This window comes from Suillus subalutaceus (assembly GCF_016647625.1).
Source record: "Suillus subalutaceus strain FC151 chromosome Unknown DFJ58scaffold_109, whole genome shotgun sequence".
NCBI classification, from domain to species: Eukaryota; Fungi; Basidiomycota; class Agaricomycetes; order Boletales; family Suillaceae; genus Suillus; species Suillus subalutaceus.
The window spans coordinates 23,847-46,013 of NW_024540358.1; the positions used below are offsets into that span (position 1 = coordinate 23,847).

At 46.7% G+C, this 22,167-nt stretch overlaps 8 protein-coding genes across 8 annotated transcripts; 3 read left to right on the forward strand and 5 right to left on the reverse strand.

Annotated features, from left to right (window-relative positions):
• Positions 1–418: 418 nt before the first annotated feature.
• DFJ58DRAFT_665341 (major facilitator superfamily-domain-containing protein) lies at positions 419–2,400 on the reverse strand (the record flags this gene model as incomplete). Its single annotated transcript, XM_041382497.1, has 9 exons — positions 419–776; positions 828–1,046; positions 1,101–1,250; positions 1,300–1,450; positions 1,503–1,706; positions 1,759–1,872; positions 1,925–2,032; positions 2,082–2,112; positions 2,167–2,400. The coding sequence occupies 9 exons, from the start codon at positions 2,398–2,400 to the stop codon at positions 419–421; spliced, it is 1,569 nt and encodes a 522-aa protein (XP_041240282.1).
• Positions 2,401–4,939: 2,539 nt separating this feature from the next.
• On the forward strand, positions 4,940–5,557 carry DFJ58DRAFT_804561 (uncharacterized protein). Its single transcript, XM_041391035.1, has 3 exons — positions 4,940–5,169; positions 5,216–5,302; positions 5,357–5,557. The coding sequence occupies exons 2-3, from the start codon at positions 5,265–5,267 to the stop codon at positions 5,514–5,516; spliced, it is 198 nt and encodes a 65-aa protein (XP_041240283.1). The 5' UTR covers positions 4,940–5,169; positions 5,216–5,264; the 3' UTR covers positions 5,517–5,557.
• A 1,440-nt stretch (positions 5,558–6,997) lies between these two features.
• DFJ58DRAFT_731630 (uncharacterized protein) lies at positions 6,998–7,390 on the reverse strand (the record flags this gene model as incomplete). The annotated part of the gene is made up of 1 exon (XM_041386065.1): positions 6,998–7,390. The coding sequence occupies one exon, from the start codon at positions 7,388–7,390 to the stop codon at positions 6,998–7,000; it is 393 nt and encodes a 130-aa protein (XP_041240284.1).
• An 819-nt stretch (positions 7,391–8,209) lies between these two features.
• DFJ58DRAFT_731631 (uncharacterized protein) lies at positions 8,210–10,151 on the reverse strand (the record flags this gene model as incomplete). The annotated part of the gene is made up of 7 exons (XM_041386066.1): positions 8,210–8,230; positions 8,280–8,416; positions 8,468–8,989; positions 9,042–9,624; positions 9,697–9,703; positions 9,729–9,951; positions 10,007–10,151. The coding sequence occupies 7 exons, from the start codon at positions 10,149–10,151 to the stop codon at positions 8,210–8,212; spliced, it is 1,638 nt and encodes a 545-aa protein (XP_041240285.1).
• A 159-nt stretch (positions 10,152–10,310) lies between these two features.
• DFJ58DRAFT_731632 (uncharacterized protein) lies at positions 10,311–11,954 on the reverse strand (the record flags this gene model as incomplete). The annotated part of the gene is made up of 7 exons (XM_041386067.1): positions 10,311–10,325; positions 10,381–10,494; positions 10,548–10,717; positions 10,769–11,319; positions 11,363–11,549; positions 11,607–11,755; positions 11,806–11,954. 7 exons carry the CDS (start codon positions 11,952–11,954, stop codon positions 10,311–10,313), a joined length of 1,335 nt encoding a protein of 444 aa, XP_041240286.1.
• Positions 11,955–17,707: 5,753 nt separating this feature from the next.
• DFJ58DRAFT_665324 (uncharacterized protein) lies at positions 17,708–18,494 on the forward strand (the record flags this gene model as incomplete). Its single annotated transcript, XM_041382495.1, has 3 exons — positions 17,708–17,836; positions 17,875–18,094; positions 18,208–18,494. Coding segments are annotated over 3 exons (636 nt in total), but the record flags the coding sequence as incomplete, so codon positions are not given.
• A 969-nt stretch (positions 18,495–19,463) lies between these two features.
• Positions 19,464–21,092, reverse strand: DFJ58DRAFT_731635 (uncharacterized protein; the record flags this gene model as incomplete). Its single annotated transcript, XM_041386068.1, has 3 exons — positions 19,464–19,787; positions 19,889–20,128; positions 20,178–21,092. 3 exons carry the CDS (start codon positions 21,090–21,092, stop codon positions 19,464–19,466), a joined length of 1,479 nt encoding a protein of 492 aa, XP_041240288.1.
• Positions 21,093–21,522: 430 nt separating this feature from the next.
• On the forward strand, positions 21,523–21,843 carry DFJ58DRAFT_731636 (uncharacterized protein; the record flags this gene model as incomplete). The annotated part of the gene is made up of 1 exon (XM_041386069.1): positions 21,523–21,843. The coding sequence occupies one exon, from the start codon at positions 21,523–21,525 to the stop codon at positions 21,841–21,843; it is 321 nt and encodes a 106-aa protein (XP_041240289.1).
• Positions 21,844–22,167: the final 324 nt, after the last annotated feature.

Consider the following 22,167-nt stretch of genomic DNA (forward strand, 5'->3'; position numbering starts at 1 on the left):
CACATCCCAATCTGTCCCGGGTGAACTGCTAGGCGGGGTTCGTCGCCGGACTCAACATGCAACAAGACAAGCGTTCAACTTGCCGCAAGCAGTTGATCTTCATTCCCAATGTGTGAATCGGCAACTAACACCGAGCCACCGCGTTCGAGGGTCACAATCCAGCGCGGGATAGATGGTAGGTCCGCCATGGTCGACGATGATATATTGAAGGAGTTCGGAACAGCCAACACGAGTCGCTACCAGTTGCCGGATCCACCTCTGTTTTGCGACCAATAAGCAGTAAGAATCGGTCAAGTCCCTATTTGTGGTGAAGATCTTCATGCATATAAGTACACTACGAGTGAAGTGTCAAACCTCAGAAAGTAGCGGTGCGTAATCGAAAATTCGTCTGGGCAAGTTGTCCAAAGAAATATACACTTTAGTTTACGTCAGTTGCAGTGGTTACATTCCTATCACCGAGCTTTTCGCCGCAGTCCGTCGTGCTGTGTGATGTATAATACATGGGATCGTCATACTTTGGTTGGGGTTTATGGTCCGTACTGCGGTCGTAAAAGGTCAATATCGAAATGAATTGAAGAGCAACAATTCCAAGAAGGAACCAAAACGACGCAGCTCTTCCGGCGTACTCATGCGAACCTCCATGAGTGGCCTCCACGGATGTCTCTATTGAGGTTATAGCAGCGAGGCCAATTGCGGATCCAAATTGAAGTGCACCGTTAAACATGGCACCAACTGTGCCGGACATGGATGAAGGCGCAGCTTGGAAAATAGCAATGCTATGAAGCAAGTAAACCGTGTTCGGAAGACTGCTATTATTTGGAACTTACTTCGTATGTGAAAAAGTCACCATGACTCCGGCGCTGCCAAGTACAAATGCTGGGAACACATAGGGCCAATAGTTTTCGGGCTTCCCCCCACCGAGCGCTAGCAACAAGGTGGCGATCATGCACAACGATAGGCCGGTAAGAATAATCCACTTTGGACTGTAGATGCGAGAAAGTGATCCAGTGCAGCTCGCAGCGAAGGCTACGATACCGACTGGCAACCTAGAGAGCAAAGTGTTGATGGTTGGCGATATAAAGTGAAAGCGAATACCTTACATGTGGACGGCCGTCGACATCACTGACCAATGAAACACATTTTGCCACATGATGCTAAAAACAAACATAACCCCACTCCACCAGAAGGATGGCAGAAGTGCAGTGGCGAACAGAACAGAGAAGTTGTTATAGAACCACGTGCGCGGTGGTCTGGTACAAGATAAGCCAAAAATCGACGCCAGGATTTCCGTTGACGTACATGGCGACTCGGTCCGCAGGCAAAAGTGTTTCCCAATAGAAAAACACAACTAGCATTATAATTGAAATGATCAGGAGGACCAACACAACCGGAGATTTCCAACCATCAGTGGAACCGGATGTCACGGCGAAAATCAATAATATAAAGGCAACTATCAAGGCTCATCAGCGACACAAAGAAGGATTATATTGAAAGATTTATACCAGTCAAAATGCTAACGCCGACTAAATCAAGAGATCTCCATTTCGCCCCTTTAGACTTACGAGTGCCTGTAGTCTCCCCGATTTGTGATGGTATTATGATAATACAAATCAGAGCCACCGGGAAAGCCACGCATGCCACAAACCAGAAGACCCAATGGTAAGACGCCCATTGAACGAACATTGCACCGATCACAAGACCGCCCACTATGTAAAAGAATCATGAGGGTCGTCTTAGTAGGATATGCGGGATGCTCACTGTTGGCCACCGCACCACAGCCTGCGAAGAACCCTACTGCCCGAGCTTGTTCTAGCGGATCTGGAAATACCTTGACCAGGAGTTTCAGGGCAGAGGGAATCGTCATCGCAGAAGCTAGGAAGCGACCTCCGTCAGTCGGAACCAACACGCCAGCGAGAATGATCACCTATTCCGGTGATTGCTCTGAGAATGAGGATAGGAACTGTAGAGTAAACAAACCCTGCGCATAGCGAGAGGATACCAAGAGTGGACACTCCTCCGATGAATACAGTTTCTGTGAGCCATTCAGCATGTACGTCAAGTATGAGTAGCATAGCACTAACTTGGGTTGTATACGTCACTGAGACGGCCACTCTAAAACAATGCGTTACATAAAGTACGAGTCAGGATTCACGGATGGGCACGCACGATAAGCAGGAATGATGAAAAAGTTAATCGGAACCCACTAAACACCCAAGTGGATTGAATTTCAGTCATACCCATGGACGCCTCAAGTGCAGGGATGGCAGATATGAGAGCTGAGATATTCAAGGTGTCTATAAATTGAGTAAGACAGAACATAACCAACAAAACCAGTTTGCGGGTAAGAGAAAGTCTTCTGGGTTCATCAGCACCCAGGGAGTGGGGCAGAAGGGGCGACATCGTCCTGAAAAACTGCAGACAACATCGAAACGTCGCAGACCGTGTCACAGTATTATAGCCAGATAGGACGCACTAATTCGCGAATGGTTTAACCAATCGAACCAGGACCCTGAGATATGATGCCAAGTTCTCAGCGTGGGGGACGAATGGTTGGATGATTTTTTACTAATCGAGCCAAGACCCCGCAAGTTAAAGGCTTGAAGTACGGCGCGAAGTTCAGAACGTGGTGCGATTGTAAGATCCCAGAGATCATTTGAGTCTGCTTAATGGAGACTTCCAGAGGCCCTATATATAGTATATGAATCAATGAATCATTGATGTACGCCCGGAGCCTCACTAGCACTGGCCTGGTACCGTGACGGGCTGCAAAAGCTTTGTGAAAATTTGATGAGCGGCATACTGAGGGCAGGATGTACCACAATATTGCGCCGGAGGGACTAGTATTAGTCTGTAACTGGCGCTAACTGCGCTTCCGAGGCACGATGCATGATGCATGGACTCCTGGAGGAATTATGACGTGGAATTATGATGTGGAGGAATTATGACGTGGAGGAATTATGACATGGAGGAATTATGATTAATAGGGCTGCTCAATTCTTGGGCTCAGTTCGCGAGCTCAGCCCATCGGAGTTCACTTGTCAAATTTTGACATTTTTAAAGGGTTCCGATGCTGCCGAGAGTCACTGCGTTCCAGGCCTGTCTCTACGCCACGTGTTTACACGTGGCTATATTGAGAAAACATATGTCAACGAACCATCTGTACAATTGTTATCAGCCGCGTCAGGTATAACTTCGTATACTTTTCGTCAACCAACCTACCCTCGGATATGTCTCCAGTGCTGCAACACCTACGTGTCCACCTGCGTCCAGCTACCGTCCACACGCCTCGGCTCATTCGGCAGATTCGCAATAAGCTTATTTTAGTCTACCTTAGGTATCGTGATGTACATACAGGTGAATGGACATGATGTTACCGTTCGAAGCTTTAGAGTCGCAAGTCAGAAAATTTCTAAGTCCCCGTCACCCCTCTGCCCTACCATCAACTACATACAGCTGAACTTCTATACTCAATGTCCAGAAAGCTAGCAAAGAAGAATAAGGTGAGCTACTTACTGTACATCATGGAATGACTGTCAGCTCACTATTTATCCTAGTATGACAGCGAGAAACGCCTTGTTGCATGTACATGCGGGGAGTGTGTCAGTGAATGTGGCACGAAAGGCAAGAAGATACCGAAGTACGATGAACGCAAGCACCGTCAGAAGGAAGAAAAGGCCAAAAAGTCGAAACTGGTTCCACAAGCGCATGCAAAGGTGATGAAGATAGTCGCAGGTCCGTCTGGTAGTAGCATGGCGATGCAAACAGACATTCCACAACTTGGCGAGTGTTCAGGTGTGTCCCCCTCTTTCAAAATGTGTAAGATATGTTCTGAAATATATCAATCAATGTTGTAGTACCGACACAGTCCCTGAAACACCAAGAACTACTCATCGGGACACCTGCAGTACCTCTGTCGCTGCCACTTTCGTCACCTACTGGAATTTTCCAGCCTCACAATCATCCCACATCAGTGGCAACTTCTGATCCTCCAATGGACCTTGCAGACACTAATGCAGATTTATTCGACATGCTCGCATCCAGAATGCCTTCACCAGTCAGCGAAATGGACGTCTCTGTTGCTGGCTTTGACTTTGCGTCTGAAATGGACATCGACAAGATCCAGTCAAGTACAGGTGATAACCTACAGCAAGACCAACTTCTCGAGACCGAGGATATGTTTCTCAACGACATGGAGATGCCTGATGGTCATCAGTTTTCTGATATGCCTCCGCTTTTAGATGACTTCTCAGATGCGGAGGACAAGGATAGTGGCCCTCAACGTACCAGTGAGCCACTAGTAGGGCCTACATCGTTGCTTTGTCTCCTCGATAGGGCTTTCCCACCCTCAAATACCGGCGAAGACATGCTCGCACCTGCAGCAGCAGTTCCTGGCAGTGATGAAATGTGACATGAGGATACTACTGCAATCACAAATGACACACCAGTTGATCGTCCATCTCAACCAGCTTGTGAGGTCCTTGACAATGCTTCACCCTACTGGTTCTGGAAGATTATATTACTTCTAGTGCTGTGGTTGAACCTCCATTATCACCTTCTGCATCGCGCTAATAATCTCATTTTAAAAGTGCTTGCTGTCATATTCTATGGGCTCGGTGTTTTCAGGGTACAAGATAAACCTGAACAAACTCTCAAAACTGTCTACACAAGACTCAAGCTTAGTGACCAGTTCCACATTCATCTGCTATGTCCGAGCTGTTGTCGCGTCTTTCCTCCAGACTCCGACTCCACCGCACGTTGTTTGGATTGTGGTGTATTTTTATTTCGACGAGTTACAGCATCATCATCTGAAGCTGTTGTTCCATCAGACGAAAATACCGCTATGCCATCCCTGCCCAATTCATCAACACCAGCACCTACTTCTGGTCCCAAAACCCGCTCTTCCGCCCCTTTTAAACGCAAACCTAAGCTACAATGTGCCCAGAATCCTCTTTCCAACACACTTCTCCGTCTTATCTGGCAGGATGGTATCGAAAAGGAGGTGGATCAGTGGCGAAAAGATCAGAGCCCACCAGGTACCAGGACTCGTATTCAAGATGGTGAAGTCTGGAAGTCCTTACGTGGAGCTGATGGCAAGTTATTTTTCGATAACAGCCCTGATCGCAGTGATCAAGATGAGCTGAGGATCGGGATTACCCTTGGTTTTGATGGGTATGCTCAAATCCTCGTCCAGAATCATCCCTTACATTTTGCACAGGTATAGCTACGAACGAAGTGCTGCGTCTAGCTCCCACAGCTCCAGGGTCATGTTGAGCTGCATCGCGAACCTGCCAACACATTTACGGTATGTCACATGTCATCATACAATCTAAAATCTACTAATCACCAATTCTCTAAGGTATCGCCCACGGAATCTATTGTTATTTGGCATCACTCCTGGACCCAAAGAATTCAACAGTGACCAGCTCCAACACTTTATGAAGAATTACATTGACAACCTTCTCGCATTGTATGATAATGGTATATTCATCAAGACACCTGAGCATCCTGATGGTTGATGAATTCGGGTGATCTTGGTTGCCGTTTGTTGCGACCATCCCGCAATGTGTAAAGTCTGTGGGTTTGGGAACCACTCCAAGGAGGAAGGGTTCTGTACTCGATGTCATATACCTAAAAGCAAGCTAGCGACAGAGGATGCAATGCATTATGACAGTAAGCCTTCGTTGTGTTGTACTGTGATGACTCACACTCTTCAATTGCAGAGTTTCCTGCGAGAGATGGTCAAGAGCATATACGTCGTGTGCGAGAATACTGAGATCTTCCGACAGATCAACGTGATGGGTTCTTCAAAAAACACAGCGCACAATGGTTTGAACTCTCATGCCTACCATATTTTGACCCTGTGCAAATGATGGTGATTGATCCCATGCATAGCTTTCTTTTAGGTTCGTATTATATCTCTGTCATGTTGGTTCTAACACTTTACAGGCATGATTCGCTGCCAATGGTTTACCTCCTGGATCAAGAACAATACTCTACATCAGCGCACAGCAACAGCAGGAGTTCCACAAGAACTAGACCAGATACACCTTTATCTCTTGAAGGTGACATTTACATCTCTCAAATCAACACCCTTGGCAGCACTTTTTCGACGTTCTCACGGTCTTTCAGACTGGGTTTCTTGGTATGCAATAACCAGTCTCTAAGACGTCCCTACTCAAAGCTTCTCCACCCATTGCCTCCAGATTCTACTGAAGTTTCCTCCCAAGGTACGTGAGCTTCTCCTTTATAAACTAACAAATACCAGAGGTCTCAGAGGAGTGTCTGCGAGGCTTGGGAGGATTGTTGGGGAGGTTTGAGAGCGTTGTTGGAGAGGTCTGAGAGGGTCATCGGAGAGGGTTGAGAGGGTCGTCAGGGATGCTTGAGAGGGTCGTCAAGGAGGTTTGAGAGGGATCGTCAGGGATGTTTGAGAGGGTTGTTGAGGAGGTTTGAGAGGGTCATTGAGGAGGTTTGAGAGGAACATCAAGGAGATCTTGGGGGGAACATTTGCGATGTTTTGGAGGACTGCCAGTGTCACATATTCACTTATGTTTTCTGTTTTTTATTCAACGAGTGTTCTGCTCGATGTCCATGCTTGTAGAAGTTGTGAAAATTTCACACATTGATTTGAGCAACACACTCAATATATTGGATGGATGGTAACAGCAAGTCAAAAGTCGACAAGATGTTGAACTACATACAGAAGTACTAGGATGTATTAAAAGAGTCAGGTACCAGAACTGAAAAACATCGAGGGCAGTGCAGACGAGAGCGGCAGAACAGCAGAACAAGAAAAGAAACACATCGAGGGTGGTGCAAACAAGAGCGGCATAATAGTCAAGGCAGAATAGCAGAACAGGGATGGGCAAGAAGGTGGAAATGACCGAACTGCAACTTGGAGGACAAAAAATAGAAAGCATAATGATGAACTGGGAGGCTAAAGGAGATACATAAAATCAAGCAGAAGGAGGCGCCTTACCTGGGTACTCTGCCTGAGAGCTCAAGTTGGGACTTGGTCCATAGTATGGGCTGCGTGAATTGTGACCGGCCCACTGGAGTCCGCGGTGCCATATCCTGCTTGTCTCCCATGAGTGTGGGGGTCAGGATAGTAACCTCTGGTGTGCTGGGGAGGAATTCCCATGCCATGATCGTCGAAATCTCCACGGGGAGGGTATCCATATTCACGACGCGTGTATCCATAGTCCACTGCTGGGCTATACCTGTCATGGTTGGAGTATGCCTGTGAGCGACTGTGTGCCTGTTCCATGCTGTAATCTGCGCTGGATTCTGCCACTGGGGACACATCTCGTGTATGATTGCGAGTATGATAGTGGTCAGGGTATAGATCATGTGGATGGAGGCATTGTAGAGACTCGTGTTTCTGCAGGCTCATATGGGCCAAATTCATGCCTTTTCACGATGCACTCGATATCCTTGCAACGTGCTTCTCATATGACTTCCGTGCAGCGCGCGCTTTGGTGTGTACCAGCGCGTTCGGGTGTGTTCAAGCGCGTTGCAGTGCACTTTGTCGCATTTCCTTAGGATCCGTCACCTGTCCTCTGCATGTCCTGTCCTAGTCCTCCAAGGTCCATTGGTGCTTTTTTCCTTCTTCAGAACTCATACTCTGTCACGCAGGCACTAGTACTTATCATCATATCTTCGTTATGGACCCTGACTTGCCTCACCATTTACCTTAGTACTTCCTATTCGGCTCTGAGCCGTGGGAACTTGCTTAGCATACCTACATGTCACCATGTTCATTTTCCTGTCACTTACTTCCGCTCCACTACCATCCAAGTGTATAGCTTGAGTTTCTATCTGAATACACCTGTTTCCCTCCTATTGGCTGCTTTGACACCTTTAAGTGTCTATTTCCACATCTTTCAAAGTCCTGATTCCCCCATTTGATTGCCAACTCTACTCAAAGCACTCCATTGTGATTGCACGAAGTGCGCTTTTCCGCACTTTCCACCTTATTAGCGCGTTTAGGCGCCTTTAGCTAGCGCTCTTCACTTTTGGGTGCATTACTTGCCTCAGTGTCCCATTCAGGCTTCGAGACCGAACCACTGGTTATAGATCCCCCTCACCTTTCACTAGAGGAATCTTTCTCAGTAGCAATCCCCTTGGGACGACTTTCCACTCGTATCCAGAGGAGCACTTGAGAGCCCACTTCCCACTCTTCCCCCTAGCACGCAGCTATCATTCCTCTCCCTCAGCGTTGGTAATCCTGCATCTGCCAAGACATTAATTTAATCATGCAAAAATCAGAGTGTATCACTTACTGGATAGGATGCGTCATGAGTACCACGACTAGGCATACGAGGATCACGGATCTCATGATGGAGATGCTCTTGACAGCGCATGGACTCCTCAGATTGGCAATCAGTGTTCATGGGGAGGTTGTGGGGCTCCAGTGGTGCTTGACTGGTCAAACTGTCATCCAAGGCACCTCAGCTCACCAATCCATTACCTCCTCCTCCTCCAAATTGAACTCCTCCTACATCACCACCTCCTGCTACCACCGCTCCTCCTCCTACATCACCACCTCCTGCTACCACTGCTCCTCCCATGCCTCCCGCTCCTTCTGCTCCTCCATGAGGCACAGCCTGAGGAAGCTCTGTGGGAAAAGATGTGTCCGTTTGCCCCAGAACTTGGCCAATATCGCTGGCAACATCGCATTGAACTGTGTCTGAAGTTGGTGGAGACTGCAGGAGTGCACCGTTCACCTCAATATTTGGCTGTGACAGTGGTGTGGCTGCCACCTCAGTAGTATCTGCAGGCACATCTGCAGAACTTGTGGCAGAGTTGTCTGCGCTCCTTGGAGAGAGTTTTTGAGACTTGGGTTCGAGTTTTTGGGACTTGGGTTCGATCCTGTCGTCAATAGTGTCAGAGTCGGCGTCAGAGTATATGGTACGAAGGGTGCAGCCATAACGAGACATCGGCTTTGGCTTCCAATGAGAGCCCTTCACAACCGGATGTGCTTTGACACGAGCTATAAAATCAATTGTTAGCCTACTGAAATAAATAAATAGAAGATGTCATACCTTTGGTGTTTGCAGGTTGCTCAGAAGGGCCGTCATGAAGGTGCATAGTAGTAGTTGCAAGGAGGTCTTGATCATCGCCGGATGACTCTACTGTCAATGGGGATAATGGACCTCCTTTTGTTGGTGATTGTGACAGCACTGGTGTCTCCTTTGATTGCACGCCCGTCCTCCCTGCTTTGGGGAGAATGTCTACAGGTGAAGTGCGCTTTTTTGATGCATGCAGCTCACCACTGGACTTCCTCTTCTTCCTCTTTCCGTGAGACGCGTCCTCATACTCCGACTCAGAGTCCTCTTGGTGTTGGTCATTTGCGTCTTGAGAATCGGGGGAAGTGGATTGAACGTCGATCACCTTGTGAGGTGGCGGCCGGGCAACAACCTTAAACGGCCGTGATGGGGGAGGTACTACCTCCAGATGCATACCAGATTTCCCTACTGAAGTCGTAGATTTCTTGATTTTCGTAGTTGCTGTACTAGACTTGATGCAAGGGGGACCATTGTAGTTGATATGTTCATCGACGAAAAGACATCGAGCATGTGCATGAGGGTAGTCCAATGGAGGAGCTTCACCGAAAATTACGGGCCACTGAGAGGTCAATACTAATGCTATTGAAACATCAGAAAAACAAAATCTTGAAGAAATGAATCGATTACATACCTCATTCCTTAACGTCAACTTTCTCGACATACATGGACTTTGCTTTTAAAGCTTCGACGAGGATGGTGACCTCCTTCTGTGTCAAACCAGCAACACCCTTGCTCTTTGCACTTGAGGTAATCCTGCATGACTCGCCTGGCAGGAGACATTTGTGTGCAGGGTAACCCTTGATGCACACATTGTCGTCTGCAAGTGCATTCGGCATGAGCTTCCAAGGAAAGGTCCTGTTGGTGCCGAATTTGCCTCCGAACATGGCTGAGGTAGGAGTGTCAATTAGTCTGAAAATAATGAGAGAGAACCAAAAATGTACCAACTTGTTTTGTAATTTGCTTCTTGATCCATTTCATACTGTCTTCGCGTCCTTCCAAAGGGTCAGAATCTTGATCCATGTCATCGGGGTCAGGGTCCTTAGAATTGGGGCGCTTTGAATCTACAACTTTGGAAGAGGACGCCATATATTATCTTCCTGTTCCATGAATGCGAGCTCGACAGTAGATAATGATATTGAGTTACTGTGACATTGAATGAGATAGTGTAAACTTCAAGATAAAAAGAAAAACTCACTAAACTTGGGCTTTGAGGTGACCGATGATAGTGTCATTGTCTGCGCGGCATCATGTGACAAAGAACTATCACAGAATATTAATAAGTGCACAAGGTTAAGACATGACTTTGACGACTTACATCTGTCGCGCCAGGTGTTGTGTGTACATGACCAAGTGAAGCATCCTGGTTGACAATCTTGTCACACATAACCGTCGCAGACTCAAACCCAAATTTAGTGGACGCAACATCTAACTGCACGAATGAATGTACATAAGTGCCGAGACGCCAATAATGAAATCACTTACAATATTAGTCACCCTTTTCTGAAGCCTCTGGAATGCCTGCGCACACCGGCTGACTGTTTGAGGCACTCCGCCTAGTGAAGATATCTCATCATGCATGTTGAGGATATCTTGAAATGTGTTGGGGTACTGGTCTTTGAACTTCGTGTAGCAGTCTTTACGCACAGTAGCACCTGTGAAAAAATAAATTTGCATACTGCAATGGATGCATATTGAGAACTTACTAGGTGTGCGTGCTCCAACCGGAAGATCTTGATGAAGTCGGGTGAGTTCCTGCTTTGAGTTGTCCTTGAAATAATTAGAATAAAGGTTCCAGTAATTGATACTGCTTGCGGTGCATCCACGGCTCTTCATGAACAAATTGATTACTTGATTCATTGGCATCGCAGTAGACCTGGATAATTCGAGCAAGTTCTGATTGATGGCCGCAAACCCTGCATCAAGTGCAGCGTTGGTCTCTGCAGACCTGCGTCCCACAACTGGTAGTTCCTCAGAGCATGAAGTAAGGCTTTCTTCAGGAAACCGTTCGTGATTGTTGGAGTCAGGAGAGTAGTGGCTCATGTCGAGTTGCTGACTTGGCCCGGGACTTGGGGTGTGTGCAGTGGGGACGCTAGGATCATTCATGTCCTTAAGCGGTGTGGGTGGGATAATGTTCGTGGAGGGCGGAAGTGCAGGACCAGCTTGAGGGGCTGAGTGAGATCCGCAGTGAAGATCAAAAGGTGGCACTTGACCGAGGAAGCTATGCATGAAGGCAGAAGGATCTGGAGCCTGGTCCCTGAGTAAGGCCGTGAACGGTTCGGCAGCCCATGAGATCATACATAGGTGTCTGTTGACCCGTCCAAGTAGGCTGGTCACCCATTGAACCATAGAACATGTCACCTGTGAAGGGTGATGGGTGCCGACTGCTAAGAGACGCGGGACCTGGGGGTCGGGAAGCCATGTCACCTGTGAAGGGTGATGGGTGGCGGCTGCTACCCTGTGGGACAGTGAGTGATGTCACATCACCTGTAAAAGGTGAGTGGTGCCGAGTGCCACTCAGTGCAATGGTAAGTGTTGAATCACTTGCTACATCATCTTGAGGCTGATCCAAAGATGCAGTGCTCGGGCCTGGCTGTGCAGGTCCTTGCAAGGGCGCGGCACCTGGTTGCATGGGACCTTGACTGTCTGCACTATCTGCATTTGTTGGCCCCCCCTTCATTGAATAGAAGCGCCTTTGATGACACCGGTGTCACGTGCTGTGGCCTTAAGATGACTCCTCAACCTTGATGGAGTCAGCTCGACCGTTGGTTCTTCATACCGACGGCCTCCACCAAATTGTTCATATGCATAGTTGGCGTCAGGAAGGGGAAAGGCTGGAGAGGATGGCCTGTCGAACAAGTCCAATTCCTCATTGAACAAGGTTTGAGTCATTCTAAAAAGTATCGTCAAAGAGGGATACTTCAGAGTATCCAATAACGCACCAGTGTAAGTATCTGAAAGATTTTGTATGTTGAAGGGAGCAAATTTAGCAGAGGAGAGAGGCGTATGAGTGATCCGAAGAGCTCCAGAGGAAAAGACTCACCACAGCCTCCATTATATGTATTTTGCCATTAGTACATTTGCGGCCAGGGTCACTAAGTTTTATGCTACATAACAAGTTAGAATGCAATTGGTATTAAATTTCAATATGAGGAGCCGACTGACCGCGAGTATTTTCGGTAGGGCCTGTCATGGATGTCTGAGAGGGCTGTGCAAGATCAGTAGGTCCAGGAGGGTCATGAACCTACTGGAGTGCATACCGGTGAGGCTATCAGCCAGTAATATTGAGAATAAATCTCGTGCTAACATAGAAACACAAACTGCAAGAGATGAATTGGCGTGAAATCCTCGACAACAGTATCGAACAACTCACAGCATCAGCCCCAACCAAATGACATGAAAATATCTTGTGACAGCAAGGACATTTGGAATGCCATGGCACAATGAGTGGGACGACCTGTATAATACGTGATTAGCTTGTGGCAGCATGAGTGACAGTGCATGAATACTGATTGTCACATCTTGTCCGATTGACTCTCCTCTCCGCTCATTGTTCTCATGGCAAATCTAGTACTATGACACAATATATTCTGGTTGTCGGTGTGCTATGTTCGAGTTGGGAAATGTTTCTGAGATGTAGTAAGAGGAGTTGTTTGGAGAAGAAACACTTACTAACCACATGATGATTGACATTGATTGTGTGCCAATGTACGGTATGGCAAGAAGAAAGATATATTCTATGATAGCCTGGCTAAAGGGAGAAGACTCTAGCTTAGATAGGTGTGTTCAATATAATGACACTTGCCATGCAGGATGTATGGCCAACATGAGGGAGATATATTCTATGATAGCCTGTCTGACACGTCATGATTTGTCCTCATTGGCAAATTCAAATATGTTTGTGGGGAGAAGACAGTCCAGTATGATAGATTGCTTGCCAATGGTCAATATGTACAGACTTAGGGTAGTAACAGTACTGTACATGCATGCAGGCTAGAATACTGGTATGGAAAGTATGTGAGCACGTAGATAATATTGTAGGTCACTTATTTCATCCTCTTGTAGTCGTGTAATGTGCCATCCACATAGGACAGCAATCATCACTGCTAAGATCCATATGCCGCAATCATATCCGTTAGTCTGGAGAGATTTAACCTGTGTGAATCGTCAAATCGAGGGTTGAGACATGAGATACACTTGAACTCACTGTCAATGGGCGAGCTACCCATCCATCAAGATCAACATATACCTCCTTCTCTCATTGACGTGCTATCATCAGAAGTCGACAAACTAGTTTCATGATATCCTGCAAAGCAATCAAAATCATCATTGCATGAATGTTAGATTAAACCTACTTTCATGTCATGTTTCCAGGGTTTCCATTCAGCGAGACTGTCGAAAAGGTGAAGTTCTTTTCTTGACAAATATATAACGCAAACAACCCAATGGCCGGCATTAGCTGGCCTATGAATTGGTAGAACCCACACATCTTTCTCCCAATAACGCGTCCAGGATGTATTGCACCAGAGTATATCATCCATGGCATTGTAGCGGATGTGAGGCAAATCGTGTGTAGAGAAGATAGCCACGGTTGAGTTAGGCGTGTCCATCTGCAGGAGGATGGCACAGCCATTGATACATACATCATTGAGGAATGCAGTTGGACGAGTGAGAAAAGATATATCCCTCGGTTCAAAACACTTGCTGGGGGAAGCCTCCAGTTGATGATGTTGTTCTTGTGGCTACACGTCCACGCACAATGGTATGTGAGTCTTGAGATGGTACATGGAAGTCATCAATCTGGAGACCCTACATATATGTTAGTGAGAGTTGGCGTCAACAATATTGACTTACCTCAGGGGGATCCCACACTATGTCGGCACAAACATTATGCACTATATCTTCGTCCTCATCAATCTCTGCTCCAGCAATATCACCCTCCAGAATGTCTGCAAGCGCAGCTTGCTCAGGCTCAACCTCTGCCAAGTCATCTACCTCAGGCAACACTGCTTCATCCTCTGGGACAGGGTCCTGCACCGTCACACTCGCCAAATGAAGAGCAGTACTTTGAGGACCTCCAGAGTAGGCTATAGCGCAATCCAGCACCTCTTTTGCACGGCTTGTAAACCAAACCGAAGATGCTAGCGAATTTGCCCATCGCATCTGAAGGCGGAGAAAATGTGAGCGCCTCTGTTGCAATGGAACAACGAAGCGCTGGTCTATAAATGAGCAAGTTCATCATTTAAACGTTGATTGAATATTGCGAAGCAAACTTACTTTCAGGCAATCAGAGTGAAAGCTCCAGTGCCGTCAGCTCTTCTCCAAAGAAGCGGCACAAATTGTCCACCTCCATACCTAAGCGTTGTTGTTCCTCCCGACACCGGTTGCATTTGAGAAGGGCGCGGATTCCATCCCTGACATCCGAGTCGGCCAGCCATCGAGGTACCTCTCCCATTGATGGTGTCACCCAGACATCCTGCATTAATGTCTGGTCACCACGTAGCTCAGCTAATTTGGTAGGAAGAGGGGTGGGAAGCGGGATGTTCCAAGCAGGATCATAGAGTAACTCTAAGTGCTCACAATATGTATTAAATTTTCTGATGGCTGTCATGAGAGCAGGTTGCCATTTTGCAATAGCTTTCTGAGTGTGTTGATGAAGCTTTGTTCCTTAAAAATAAGGTTAGAATGGATGAGTAGTCATCGTACATGAAGACTTACCTAATGTTTGTTGAGATCCACCTACAGCGCGATCGAGTTTATCCCATTCAAAAAAACTGGTGATAGTGTGCTTCCGAATATTCATCTTGAGATCATGTGCGATAAGAAGTACACGGACAAAGTCAAGATTGACTCCATCGAGCTTGGGAAACCTGTCGTGTACATTTAGAGAAGAATACAGTGCTTCAACTTTGGCCATGAGCCAATCATGGCCCCTCTGTAGGCTCTCGAGGACATCAAGGGTATCACCGGATGCTGCATCCTTCTCTAGTGTAGTCCTTGTAGCCTGCAAGGCTCGATCAGAGGCGTCCAAATTGGATTGTAGAGCCAGGACAGTGTTGAGTTCTTTTCGGAGGTGAGCAGGAGCATCTGAGGACAAATTGAACATAAGTACTCGTTGTGCGCATATTGAGTGGTTACTCACGAGTGCGAATTGAGAGTTGCGATTGTTGCTGGTCAGTCCACTGAGCCTGTAGATCCTCCACAGATATTTCACAGCGGTTGATAGCATCGAGTGCCACAGAACCCTGGTCCTTGATGCCCCGCTTCAGACGGCATTTAATCCAGTCACCAAGGTCATCCTTCATCTCTGATCCTATCGCAGTCGCTTGATGGTCAATTAACCAAATACGGCGCTGACGCTAAGTGAATTCAAGTAATCAGTACATATATGTTAGTGTACGATATCGTGTAACGTACCGATGATGATCTTTCAACACCTATCAGGCGAATGAATTGTGACCACAACTGCTCAGTCCCCTCGCCATCTGATAGCCCCATGCTGATGCACATCTGAGGATTGTGCACCAGTTGACAGGCCCATCCATGCCCATACGCATGCATGGCTGTAGTCACGAAAGTGCAGGCGCAATAGCACATCCTGAGGTAGAATATCGAACTGGACATAATCAGCGAGTGAATGTAATTAAGATCATGTACATACTTTTGAAAGGGACCATGCAAGAACACAGCCGACGTCGTAGAGAGTCACGACCGTGGCTTGAGGAGGGAGCAGCGTAAATAAGTGTTCAATGAGGGCAACCAAGTACTTCTGTTGCTCGCCAGGGGTATTGATGTTAGCAAAAAAAAAGAGGAATATTGTGATGGCAAATAAGGGCCATTATGCCTGTGTCGTCAAAGCTGTTCATAGTGGCCTTTTGTTTCTTCCCGTTGGCAGCTTCATACACATTCTCACATAGGTCGATAGCTTCATCAGGCACAAGGGGCGCATGTGCCTTTGCTGGTCGCTTACATTGTGTATCAATTCAGCGCCCGACTGCATCAACAAATTGCTTGGAAAGGAAGTAAGTGGGCTCATAAAAACGAGGACAGTCACCGGCAGAACACCAGTGACAATGATGGAAATTACCGTCTGTAGCAACGTGTATGTCACCACCTTCTTCAATGGGTCAGCCAAACAGCATGCCACCAAAACATGCCAGACAGCGTTTTGCAAGAAGTGATGCACATCGCTCACGGTGTAAGACAATCGAATCTGAACTTTGAGGTGGTTGGGGTGGTTGGAGGTTGGCCATACGGTCTCGACTTTGTTGGAGAACTGTGTCGACTTGGCATTCGATTTCGACCTGTAGGACATCATACCACTGTATGGCATAGCCCAGACCACGGCAAAATGGTTCCTGCACAAGTTCACCCTTCAATCTAGTTTAGTAACATTAATACAAGGCGAATAGATCTTACCTGTGCGTCAGTCACTTGAAATCCTCGGCGTGAATAGTGAGTTTTGAGCGCAGATGCCAGAGCGTTGATTGCATCACACAAACGCTCAAAGAGTGCCCTGATAAAACGACAACAGATCAACGGACACTGCCATCCGAGGCTGTGAAGGTGAAGTAGGGAATAATCCATGATGAAGAAGGACCTGCGCAAGGCTGGAGCATTCACAGCTCAGTATGTCGATTGATACAAATCCTGTTGATATATTTTTGCACTTGTTAGATTATGTGATAGGAAAAAGTGTGAGTACTTACTATCAAAGAACAAACACAACAAATTCGTCCTTTTGTGAGCGCAGTGTGTCAGTCCCACATGCTGAGATCACATCGTGAGGTTTCTCCAAGGCTTGCCCAAGAGTTTGAGCATAATAGCTCAATTGCGGGTCAATGAGGGTGGGTACGAGCTTCTGCCAGTTGGCGTATAATGCATCTGTCGATTTATCGGTGAGAATTTGCCGCTTGTGTGGACTTGTCTCGATGTCTGTGCGCATATCAGAAGAGACTTCCTCCGACATTTGGTCTTCAGCGCCTGCAAAATCAAAATTGTTTGATATGTTGATGTTGTTGGATTCACCAGAGGGACTACCCAGTCTGGTACGAGGAGAACACACTGTTTGGGAGGATGTAGGATTCATGAGGCGTTGCATTTGAGCAAGTAGATGTCGACACTTGAGTTCTGCGCCAGGCAATGCCATGAGGCTTTGAGTTTTCCTCTTATCTCTGGCTTTCCTCGGACTTACGAAGTGTTACCCAAGGCCAGAGCATACGAGTTGAGCTTGGCGGGTGTTCCAGGAGTTAGTGAGAGTCATGGAGAGAAGAGCTGCATGCGTACAATGACTATGGAAAAACATGTACTGAGTACATTAATTGGTTCACAATACATAAATGGACACATACCAAGGATACCTCCAGAGCCTACCAGACAATGCTACTAGACTATTAGGCATACCGCGCAAGCCTACAAACGAACTACCAGAGCCTACAAAAGTAACAAAACGAAGTGCAGGAGGTGCTGTAGGTATGCGGGAAGGGCGGGAGCTAAAATTACATGTAAGGTATTTTTAGATCGGAGGGTAGGTGGGTCTCGCAGATAGGTTTCCCACAACATAACAACCAGGTCTCAAAGACCCTTTATAGGTACCAAAAAGTGTTGCCTGAGGTGCAAATCAACTTGTCACTGACCATTTTAAGTTCGAGATGCCATCATGGGTCGCAAGGTTACCAGATCAAGTCGGCTACCCTGCTGGTGGGTCTCTCACTTCAGATGAATGGAAGGGTCTTGCACTCGTTTTCAGGCCAATTGTGGTACATCAATCGGGTGTTCATTGTGCTCATAACCTAAGTAAACTTGGTAACAGATCCCTCTTATTTGGGATGAATGGTATCTCAAGAACAAAAAAGCACATGACGCGAGCCTAGCAAACTGGGAAAAACGCGAAGCTGATCACATCAAAAGGAACATGACCGGTAAGGCAAAGAAGGGCGATGAAAAAGTGAGTGAAAAACCAGTCATGCAGATGCATGAGAACAGCGGAAGTAATTTCCTTAATCTTGCTGCTGCATTGAAAATCATCCTTGGTCGAACTGTCAAGGACGCTGATATCCCATGAGCGAAACACCTCCTTCATGAATATCTGATTAAGTTTATCAAGGTACTGGTCATTTTAGCATGAAATTATTTGCTAACAAAGGCAAGCAGATTCATCCAAAAGATGTGAAGCCAATGCACCATTGGGTGACGCATATATTTGATCAACTGTGTGATTATGGGCCAGTATATGGATTCTGGACGTTCCTCTTCGAAAGGCTCAACAAACTACTCAAGAGCTACTCTACAAATAACCATGGTGCTGGTGAACTCGAGGTTGGCTTCTTCTGCGCTTTCGAGAAGGATCGAGAGCTTCAAACAATGGTTTGTGTTGTTCAAATTGTCAATGAATCGAGCTCACGTTGTGTCTCTAGCTTGGTAACATATTAGCAGCCGAGAAGTTGGCAGACGAGAATGATGGATCAAGACTTGTTGTTGATTGCATTCAGCTCATGTTGGCTACAGATGGTGACACCCGAGGTATGGTAGCATCTCTTGCCCTTGAAACAGAGCAGTCAAGCATTGATGGTGAGCCAATGATCCCCAATATATATACTGACTCTGAGTCAGTGAACATCCAATTTTCCCTTGGCACACATACAAAAGCTGGACTATCACGCGATCAGCAGCACCAGCTCATCATTCACTACCAGAATACCAACCCACAAGCTCATGTTGTCAGTGCTATGACCCGTGCAAGCACAGACAATCTGGACCCGAACTACCTCCTTACACATGCAAATTTTCACAACTATATCATACTCGATGGTCGTTGTGTTGCCTCTTCATCCTCACTGGTCAAAGCCTCAAACTCTATCATCCAAGTGGACCTCAATGACACGCGTTATGTGGGACAAGTATTCACGATTATTTCACACAGCCAGCGTGGAATTGAGCGAGAATCCATTCTACTGGATGTCAAGTGGTTTCACAGGAAACTTGACATAAATTTACGCCACTGGGTTCAATAGTAAGTATCATTTTTGTAGAATCAGTTCACTAACAGATGTATTTTATAGCCCTGAGCTCGAAGTTTTTCTCTGGGAGCATGAGATGTTTCTTGATCCCACTATTGAAGGACCTCCTCAGTTGATTCCCCCAGATCTCGACATCTCACAGGCATGTCGTCTAACGTTACAGATGAAGGATGATCAAGATAGGTCAGTCCGATGTGTGGGCTACTGTCAGACGTAGTCGAGTAGGTCTTAAACACTCACATGTATAGATGTCAATTAATGTTGCTGCACAGGAAGTCCAAGTCTTCTAATTAGTACATCCTCGTAATCTTTGCTCCAAACAACAGCATGCATTCACTTCTACCTTTAAGCACCAAGAAATGAACCTGTGAAGTAACAATCATCATGAATCACCATCCAAGGTATCATCAGCATCATCGCCGTCGCCATCACCATTCACACTGTGGCTGTCAGTGCTGCCGTTTTCGCTGGCCTTCTCACTGTTGCCTTGGGGGAGATCCTCATCATGCTGACCTTCTCGTTTTTTGAAGCCTTGAGGGTCCTGTTCGTACATCTCGATGGGTGCATAAGGAGTTCCAGCCTGGTAAGAGTCGTGCCATTTGGAATCAAGCATGAACGGGAAAATGGGAATCGACGGTGGAGCGTTGTTGTTGTTGCTAAGGTTAACACGTCTGGTGAGTGCCGTTTTTTGCTTGGATTCCTTGCGCTGCTCATCTCAGATCAAGTCTAGCTCTTCGAAAATCTTTGAGACCTGCATTGAACCAGTTAGTCACTTGTAGACTCGGAATATGTCAGCCGCTAGCAAACCTCTTCTGATCTCCATGCTGGTCTGATGGTTTCCCATACAGGAACACCAGCATGAACATCACGTTCCAAAAGGTTAGCTGCCTTTTGTATATCTTTCTTTCTTGCTTGCTTCTCATCCTCGTCGTCAGTATCGAGCTCTGACACCTGATCCGACATGTACTCTGGCTGCAAGAGTTCGGATGGATCAATATGGTGCCGTGTGATATAGTCATCCACGGCCTTCTTGCGATCCTCAGCAAGCTAAGTTCCAATGTATAAGCTCACAACCACTGATGAAATAAATTCTTACATGTTCCTGGCGACGGAGCCATTTATTCACAATGTTGAACTTCTGTCGTTTCACTGCCCTTCCTTCATCTGTCTTCTCAATATATTTGCGCTTGTAGGACTGGAATTTCGACTTCACAAAGGCGACAAGATCATTGTGTGTATAATGCACAGTTTGGTGAGTAAGCGAACATGTTTCCTTGTCAGATTGTTCTTTCCAGACGATGTCCACAGCCTGGGAGAAGATTGCTGAGTTCGCCTCATGGGACGCACCCGCCTGGAAGTCAAACATCATCTTTGGTGGATCGGACATTGTGTCATCACTTCCATTGCTACCGATTTCACTTGCAATGAGTCTGGTGAGATCGTAAATGGTCTTGTGCAGACATTCCTGATACGTCTTAGTGACAGTGGATTGAAGAGCAGAGGCAACTATTCGCACCTGTAGTTCCAAACGTGTGGTCAGTTGTGCTGCAGTAAGCCTCGCCTTTGCCACGTTCAGGATATATGCTCGTTCCTTGGATTTCTTCTTTGTTGTGTGCTTCCATTGAGGGCAGGGCTGATTTTCTTCTTCAGCATCAACATCTACATTGGTTGCAAGGTCCTCATCGACATTCTGATGTTTAATTGTCAACACATCCTTCTCGATTCCTTCCATCCTTTGAGCGAGGTCTTGCATCGATAATAGAAGTTCCAGATTTGGCTGGATTACTGGCACTAGCAGCGCCGGCAGAGTAGGTGGGGGAGGGGGCAGAATCCCCTGCATCTGGCTGAAAAGGGCTACCCGCGCCTTGGGAGTGAGCAAGGACAGATGATGTTGTATCATGGTCAGTCCCACTGGCTGATTCATATCTGACAGTCCTGATGATAGCATTTGTTGGTTGAAGTTAGCAGCTGGAGGGGGAGCCTGATGCTGAATGGGCACTGGATGACGCATGATGATGGCGGTAGCTGAGCAGGGCACAAGAGGGCAGGCACAAGGCTTCAGAATAGGCGGAATCGTCTGCTTTTGATTAAGAAGCTACCAAATATTTAATATTAATGGAATATTGTTTGCCTCATCTGGCATTGGTATAGCAAAGTCTAGAACACCTCAACCTAAGTGAAAAGATTTGACGTAGCCCACAAGGTACATGCACGATGTCAGTATATCTCCACCGACCTTTGTTGACCTTGCATAGATCACATGTGTCGAGCCTTGCTGACTCAGAAAATACACACCTATACATGCAATGCTGACAAATGGTATACAAATAGTAGTCTACCTAAGGGAACTTGTTGTCAACATATCTCTACCAGGCCGTGCTACACAGGGCTTGCACATGGTGAGTGTGCCGACGCAGCCACAATGATGCGTGAATTCGACCATGGTGCAACCAACACAGGCTGAACTCCAAGCACATCTTGCAGGACAAGCCCAACTCCTCATGGGGCTCACGGCTGTGCTCGACGACAACGATAACAACCTCGATGAACTCACTAATGAAGATGATCTTGAAAATGATTATATGTCGGATTCTGATGCATTGCTCATGGCAGCTCTCGAATATCAATCTCTCGCAGCATCTATTACTGGTGATGGTTTACGAGGGCCATACAATCAGATTCCTCAGTCCAAGGATTTCTTTGCGTGCTGCTTGCAAAGTCCTGATTGTGAATTTCGCCATTATTTTTGGTGTGTAGTGTAGTTTTGCTAATTGATGATTTTTCGTGAACTTCAAATCAAATCAGAGTCAGTCGAGACATGTTCGACAGGCTGGTTGCAAAACTAGCAGACAATCCAATTTTTACTTTGACTGGAACCAAACCACAGCGACACGTGAAGTATCAGCTTGGGTGTTTTCTTTTCCGTTATGGGATGCGTGGATCTGACACTCTCCGAGTGGCAAAAGAGTTGGCAATCAGACATGGTTCTGTTTTCAGGTATTGTCGTCGGGTTAGCAGAGCATTGCAGGAACTAAAGGTCGAGTTCTTGGTGTTTCCGACTGCCACATGGAAGGAGATCATTTCAG